We start from the raw sequence: 8,368 nt of genomic DNA, 5'->3' as shown, positions 1-8,368 counted from the left end.
TGAAACAAATGATATGTATACTAATAAAATTTTAATAGTTCCATTCAATTTGACAAAAAAGAAAACTTTGTTATTGTATAATAAATGTTTTTTAAAAATTTTTTTTTTCATGCACATGATCAAAAAAATTCAAATAAATACGCAATATAACAAGTAAAGAATATATTTATTCCTTAATTTTTTAAAAGCAAGGAGTATCCATTCTTTTATTACTTTCAAAGGCAAGAATTGATTAAGCCAAAGGCAAAGGTGATTCTCTCTCTCTCTATCTCTCTTCCACAGCTTAAATCTTCTTCATTTCCTTGGCAACTCCATGAATTTGGCAGTGACATGCAGCAGCTCAAAACAGCCAAGCTCTCTTAATTTTTTCGTCAAGTATTGACTACTGCACCATAAAAAAAAAAAGTTTTATTTCTGTAATTAATCCATGCATGCTTTATTTCTATTTTATATTCTTTTTATTACACCTAAATAACTAAGAAATCCTTTTATTCACATCAGTTTTCACATTTTAGGTTGTACTATAATTAATTAACCAAGCTCTGTTCACTTCGCAGCTGTTTTCAAGTTTTATTTGAACCTCTGATCAGCAATGGGAAACCGTATTTCTTCCTCCAAGAATCCAAATAATAGCATAATTGATACTTCCTTCAAGCTTCCCTCTCCATTGCCAACTTGGGCACAACAAGGTACCTACGTGACATACCCTCAAATTTTTCTTTCTTGTTAATTTCTCTCTGTCATCATTTCATTTTCCAACACTTTCTGCAATTAATAATAATAATAATATATAGGTAAGGGGTTTGCAAGTGGAACCATTGATCTGGGTGGATTGGAAGTACGCCAGATCTCATCTTTCAACAAAGTTTGGGCCACTTATGAAGGTGGGCCACAAAACCTCGGTGCTTCTTTCTTTGATCCTTCTGAAATCCCAGAAGGCTTCTTCATGCTCGGTAGCTACACCCAACCCAACAACAGGCCGCTTAATGGGTGGGTTCTTGTAGGGAAAGACACTACAGAAGATCATAAAGCCGATAGAGCCTTGAAGAAGCCAACCAGTTACGCTCTTCTTTGGAGCAGCGAGTCTTTGAAGATAAAGCAAGATGGGTTTGGCTACTTCTGGTTACCCATGGCTCCTGTTGGCTACAAAGCCGTGGGTATTGTTGTCACCAACTCCAGCCAAGAGCCTTCGCTGGAAAAAACCCGCTGCGTCCGATCAGACCTTACAGACCAATGTGAGACAGACTCCTGGATCTGGGGACCAGCCAAGAGAAGACCTGCAAAAGTATTCAATGTTTTCAGTCTCAGGCCCAGCAACAGGCGAACTAAAGCCACGGGTGTCTGTGTGGGTACATTTATGGCCCAATGTCGCAACGTTTACCCCACTTCTTTGGCTTGCTTGAAGAATGTCGCCTCCATTTTGTCTTGTATGCCTGAAGGAGACCAAATTGAGGCAATTTTTCAAGAATATTCTCCCCTTATATATCTCCATCCCCGTGAAGAGTACCTTCCTTCTTCTGTGACTTGGTACTTCAACAACGGCGCAATGCTATATGATAAAAAAGGCTCCAAACGGCGCCCAATTGAAGCTCCGGGCTCGAACCTTCCCCAAGGTGGTTCAAAAAACCCAGATGATGGTGCCTACTGGCTGGACCTTCCTAAGGAGAAAAGTGTCGAAGAGAGAATCAAGAAAGGAGAATTACAAGAAGCAAAGGTCTACTTGCATATCAAACCAATGCTTGGAGGAACCTTCACAGACATAGCTGTGTGGGTTTTTTTCCCTTTCAATGGTCCTGCTACAATTGATTGTTGCAAGATCAAAAAACTTTCACTAAGAAGAAATGGAGAACATGTAGGTGACTGGGAGCATGTGACGTTGAGGGTAAGCAATTTCAATGGAGAGCTGTGGAGTGTCTACTTTTCCCAACACAGTAAGGGGTATTGGCTCAATGCCTCGGAGCTTGAGTATTATAACGGTAACAAAGTTGTGGCCTACGCATCATTGCACGGCCACGCCATGTACTCTAAGCCTGGCCAAATTTTACAAGGGTGTGGTGGGATACGATCTAGCGACCTCACTGCCAAGAGTTGCATGTTCTTAGATACTGGAGCAAGATTCTTGGTGGTTGCCGCTGATGATTTGGGCATGAATATAAAAGAACCATCACCATGGCTCAACTTCTCCGGGAAATGGGGGCCTAAAATTAGTTATTGCAAGAAAGTGGAAGCAATTATCAAGTGTTTCAAATGCATACCAAAAGAAGTTTTTGGGGAAGAAGGGCCTGTAGGTCCCAAAATGAAACCTAACTGGGATGGAGATGAAGTTGGAAATCAGAATGCAAAAGAGAGAAATAAAAAAGAAGAATTGAACATACGAAAAAAAAAAACAGTGAAGAAGTGAAAGAGAAATTGCAAATCTTAGTAAAATTTTGAATTTTCTGACTCGCACCAAAAAGCTTTCACAAGCTAACCAATTCCATATGTACACAAATTTCCTACCATGAAAATTAAAAAAAAAAAAAGTATATAATTTACATTTAATAAAATTTGTTGACACAAAATCTAATTAATATTGATTCTTCTTGTATCCAAAAAAAAAACCTTTAATTCTTTTAATTTGCAGCAACATGTTTAAGGATCAAACGGACTTGAATTAATGTTGAAAATCTTTTTCTCGTTGATACACTTGTGATATTTCTTGCAAAGTTGTAGTGTAGAAAAAAAATTATTTTGTTTTCCCTATTTAACTAGAAATTCATGGGATATTGGAAGAATAAGTGCTGTTTTATTAATATCAGCAGCAACTTCATAGGAGTATTTGATTCAGTCGTCGTTGGAGACGGTTGATAACTAGCTGATAAGACATTCAAATAATTAAAGTAATATATTTTATAAATAAAAAAAAGTAATATATACTGCATTTCAAATGAATAATTGTATTATTTTTTTTTATTTTTTTTTCAAAAATAACCTTAATTCTATTTTTAAAAAGTAATTCAAATTATTAACTCCAAATAATATTATTGACACCGTGGTTCATTTCTTTTACATTTTTCAATATAATCACGTTGCCACAGGCATATTGTAACATTTTTAAAACTTTTTTTTTATTTTATTAATGACCTAAAATAAAATCTAAGAATTTAAAATTATAAAATTTTTCTTTGTTAATAACAATTAATGAATTATTTATAATTACATTTTTAGATTATTTAATTATTATTTATTTATTTCAATATTAAAATGAATAATATAACATATCAAATTAATAATGATATATTATTATTAATAAAATAAGTAATATAATATAATAAATTAATAATTATATATTTATTTTAATAATAAAATAAATAAAATGATAAAATAAAGTATTAATTAAATATAATTTTAATATAAATAAACTATAATCGGCTATTAACCATCAGATAATAAAAACTGTTGTCACTCACCAGCTATCGGCTGATCAAATAGCCTCCCCTATCCTCATCTTGTATGCCAGGAAATGTGAATATATATATTTCATAATATTTTAGATTTTTTTCTTGATTTAACAATAAAAAGAAGTTTTAAAAATTGAATAGATGAATTAAAATGTTAGTGAAATGAAATTTTAAATATTAATTAATATGATTTTAAAAATATAAAAATAGAGCTATTTAATTATCAATTTTAAGACTTAAATAATAATTTATCCAAATAAATATTGGGCTTGTACTTTTGTTGGGCTTTCACTGGTCCTCACAGTAAATTGGATCTCTATATAACGTGTTTTTTTTTTTTTTGAAAATACATATGAGGCCTGTTATTTTTCAAAATTGAAAATTTTGTATTTTAAAAACCACGTTAACAAAAATCATTTTTTGTGCTTTTCATTCCTTGTTATGAATTTTTGTTCTCTTGTAATTCCTTTAATAATAGTAATAATTATAATTTTACAACATAAATTTTAAAAAAAAATATATAGATAAAACATTAAAAAAAAGGCCTAAAAAGATCCATAATTTTTTTTTACTTGATTTAATTACATATATACTAATCCATGTTCATGCTATTACCATAAAATTATTTATTTGTTTTATTAATTGTAATATAATCATATATTTAACATGAAAAATATTGTAAAAGCATCTGTTTGACATTAAAACTTATAAACTAATCTGAGCAGCTTATAATCTAACGCAAATACTTATCCGGTGGTTCTAACACGAAACTAATGTTCCATTTACATGAATGAAACAGCACTTCATACATAACTTCCAAATGGCTACGTCAGCTTAGTTTTCATTGCTTACTAAACATAATATGATTAATTCGTTAAAATAAATTATAAATCAATCATTAATATACTTAAATCATTTATTAATAAATTATACGTTAACTAATAATTTATATTATTTATAATTTTTTTTATAAATTATTTAATTAATATTAATTTAAATAAATATATAACTAATATGATCTGTCACGTGCTAATTAATTTAAATATGTCGGAGAAAGGTCGCGGGGCGCTTTTGTGCGGTTGGTCTACCTCTTGAGTAATGGGTCGGAGCTCCACTTCACTCGCACCATTACGAGCTCCTGAGGCAGTGAATATCGGATTGATGGGAAGGACGTTAACTGGGATGAGTATGATGCTAGATTAAGGTTGCTGGGAATTCTTGTTAAGGGTAGGAATTTTTTTGGTCTTTTAGGTCATAAACTTTTGAACCATGTTTGGTTTAATTTAATGATAAAATTTATTTTAGTAAACTTTATTTATAAATAAATTTTTTTATTTAATATATTTTATATTAAATATATAATTCATTTTAAATAAAATAAATTTTATATTTAAAATAAATAAAATAATATATAATAAAAAGATAATTTTATCACTTGAAATATATATAATTTTAAGTTTAAAATTTATTTATAATTTGTATCAATTTTGATGAAATTTTATTTAATTATAATAAATTTAATGAAATTGATTATTAAGAATTTTAAATATATTTTTCATTTAAATAAAATATTTAAATTTTATATTTATAAATAAATTTTATAAAATTTTATGAAATTCATTAAGCCAAACACTATCTTAATATCTTTAAATTTTGTCCCTTATAGGATTTTATGGAATGTGTGACTAATTGTGCTTTAAATTTTAAATTTATGGCTTTCTTTTAGTTAGTTTTTGTGTTCCCTTTGTTTGTCAAATTGAATTTTTCCATGTTTATTTTAGGCTTTAATAACTTCGTGTCTTTTAAGCGACTTTCTGGAATGATTTGTTTGAATGACACTTAGTTGATCACCAATTTTATGTGGGCTATGATTTTTTTTTTAAATAATAATAATAATAATAATAATAATAATAATAAAATTCTTAGCCTAGTGTGTGCAAGCACTCTTGAACAAAATAATAATTATTATTATTTGGGAATCTTTGTGATTACATCTTTGTTCTTTTTCAAATGGGGATTTTGTTAGCTTTTTTCCCATATATGTTACTGTCACAATGTTTCAGCCAATATTCACTAACATTGTCACAAAAACATTTAAATTTAAATGAAATTATTTATTTATTATTCAATTTAAAATTAATTTAAATTTGATATATGATAAAAAAAAATTGAATTAGATGGTAACGGGTGAATTTATATTTTTGTTTGGTTTGAGTGAATAGGGTGAATTTATATGAAATTTATTGAATATATATTTTAATCAATCAAATTAATTGAATATGTGATATGTTATATTGATCATATATATTTGAGTCATTTATAAAAATTATTAGTTAATTGCTTGAATTGAATATATATTTGAGTCAATTAAATCAATTTGAGCATTTAACATATCAAATTGATCATATATTTTAATTAATTGAGTTTTGAATTGAGTCTATTAAATTAATTGGTTATGTGCAATGCCATATTGATTATATATATTTGAGTCAATTGTGAAAATTATAATTTAATTGATTTAATTGAATATATATTTAACTCAACCGAATTAATTTGGGTACATAACATATCACATTAATCATACATTTTAGTCAATTGAATCTTTAATTAAGTTAATTAATTTTATAAAATTTCACATTGATCATATATATTTGAGTCAATTACCAAAATTATAATTTAATTGATTCAATTGAATATATATTTAAATCGGTTAAATCAATTTGAGTATATAGCATGCCACATTAATCAAATATTTTAATCAATTGTGTGTTTAATTGAGTTAATTGAATTAATTATTATGTAACATATCATATTGATTATATATTTTAGTCAATTAAGTCTTTATTGAGTAAATTAAACCAATTGATTATGTATAATATCACATTGATCATATATATTTTGAGTTAGTTATAATAATTACTATTTAAATTCTTCAATTAAATATATATTTTAGTTAATTGAATCAACCGAGTATATAATACGTCACATTGATCATATATTTTAATTTTTAATTGAGTTAATTGAATTAATTAATTATTTGTAATATCATATTAATTATATATATTTGGGTCAATTATGACAATTATCATTTAAATGAATCAATTGAATATATATAGTTTTTAATTAAGTCAAATGAGTAAAAATATATAATTTATCTACATGAAATGAATTTTTTTTCAATTGATTCAATTGAATTCATTTAAACTTATAATATTGGTTAATTATTTATTATCATATATATTAATCGAATCAATTTAATTAATTTATATTATTAATTTAATTTAATAAATTCAATAAAATTAAACTCAGATTGATCATTTATTATATATAATGTATTTGTTTAATATTAGTTGACACGTTTAAATAAAAATATATTATTTATTTTTAATTTTAAATATTTTTTAATTTTCATAATTATGTTTTTGTTTTTAAATGTATAAACTTAATTGAAAAAAAAAAACAAAGAAAATTATTGTGTGATTAAAGAAAAGTGGGGAGAGAGAGCAAATGAAGCTTGTAATTTATATTTAAATTTATAGTTATAATAAATATAACATACATGATTTAAAATTTATATTTTAAATCTCTATATTTTTTATAAAAATAATATAAAAATTATTTTAATTAATTAATTTAATTTTTATATATAAAATATTCTTATTATTCTTATTGATCACATTTAATGTGGATCAAGACCATCTCCCTTTAGAAAATTCTTAATTTTTGTATGATATTTTTCAGCTTTGTCAGCTCGTGAAATTGAAATTTTGAAAAGATAGGACAGGACATTCGAAAACGTGACCGTCTATTTGGGCAAAAGTTAAAAAATATATATATATATGAGCAATGTAAGAATTGAATTCGGACCTTGGCGTCCCCGGCGGCGGCGGCGGCGATACTTATTGATTAGGAATTTAATAAAATGACGGAGTTTTTATTTTTTTTAGATGAGTTTAAGTAACCAAGTTAATTAATCCAAATTTGAGTAATTTCATAAAATATTTTACTCAAAGAATATCCGAATTTTCATATATTTTTATATTATTCAAATCATTATATCGACATAAAGAGACACGTGTGACGTGAGGACATCTAATTAAGGGTGCCTTGTGTAATATAAAATTATTTATGATTTTCAGTAATTAATTTTTGAATTATTTTTATTAATGTGATAATAATTAAGTTAAAAAATTATATTTTTTTTTATTAATTTGACACTTGTTAAAAAAAATTTAATTATTATTTCTCTACTCACAATTCTAATAATTCAATTTGTATATATAGATCCTTCAACAACCCCATAATTTATTTAATTAAAACTACCAATATATGAAAATATTGTTTATTAATTTTATAAACAACACATTAATATAAATAACCTAGAAATCGACAACTGAAAGTTATAAGGGGTTTTATGTTACTTGAATTAAAGATTAAAGATTTTATATTATAAATTAATGCATGTTGAGTATTGAGATTGAAGAGTCAAACTGCTTTTTTGAATAAAAGTATTATTTTAAATGCGATTAAAAAAATAGTTAAAAAAAACTCTTTTATTATTTTAGTATTTTTATAACTAAAACTTATTAAATTTAATTTTAAATTATTTTTTAATACTTTCTAATCAGTATATTTAAAAAAATAATTTTCTTAATAGCAATTTCAACAATAATGCCAAATAGTCCTTAAAATTTAGATATCTAACTGTTACATACTTCTAAATTAAGATATCATTTATATAATTTACCCTCTAATTTCATATTGTCAGCTGTACATCCATATAATATAAAAATACAAATATTAATTATCTGCACGTAGCATTGCTTAATTGAAAATAAGTTACAATTCACTTATCTTACTCAAGTTGATGCCATATGAATGATAATTTTCATTGGTATATGATATTGCTCACTCAAAATTGAGTCAAA

General features: G+C 26.0%; 1 protein-coding gene across 1 annotated transcript; it reads left to right on the top strand.

Annotated features, from left to right (window-relative positions):
* Nucleotides 1-279: 279 nt before the first annotated feature.
* On the top strand, nucleotides 280-2,549 carry LOC110667506 (hypothetical protein At1g04090). The gene is made up of 3 exons (XM_021828372.2): nucleotides 280-375; nucleotides 558-689; nucleotides 795-2,549. Exons 2-3 carry the CDS (start codon nucleotides 593-595, stop codon nucleotides 2,399-2,401), a joined length of 1,704 nt encoding a protein of 567 aa, XP_021684064.2. The 5' UTR covers nucleotides 280-375; nucleotides 558-592; the 3' UTR covers nucleotides 2,402-2,549.
* The last annotated feature ends 5,819 nt before the right edge of the window (nucleotides 2,550-8,368 follow it).

The sequence above is a fragment of the Hevea brasiliensis genome, chromosome 18 (genome assembly GCF_030052815.1).
Source record: "Hevea brasiliensis isolate MT/VB/25A 57/8 chromosome 18, ASM3005281v1, whole genome shotgun sequence".
NCBI lineage: Eukaryota > Viridiplantae > Streptophyta > Magnoliopsida > Malpighiales > Euphorbiaceae > Hevea > Hevea brasiliensis.
This window is presented reverse-complemented; position numbering and strand designations above follow the sequence as displayed.

Excerpts from the sequence above, each read along its gene's own strand:
- LOC110667506 (XM_021828372.2), top strand. The coding sequence starts at position 593 with ATGGGAAACCGTATTTCTTCCTCCAAGAATCCAAATAATAGCATAATT. Across the intron at positions 690-794 it reads GCCAACTTGGGCACAACAAG|GTAAGGGGTTTGCAAGTGGA; the intron begins GTACCTACGTGA and ends AATAATATATAG.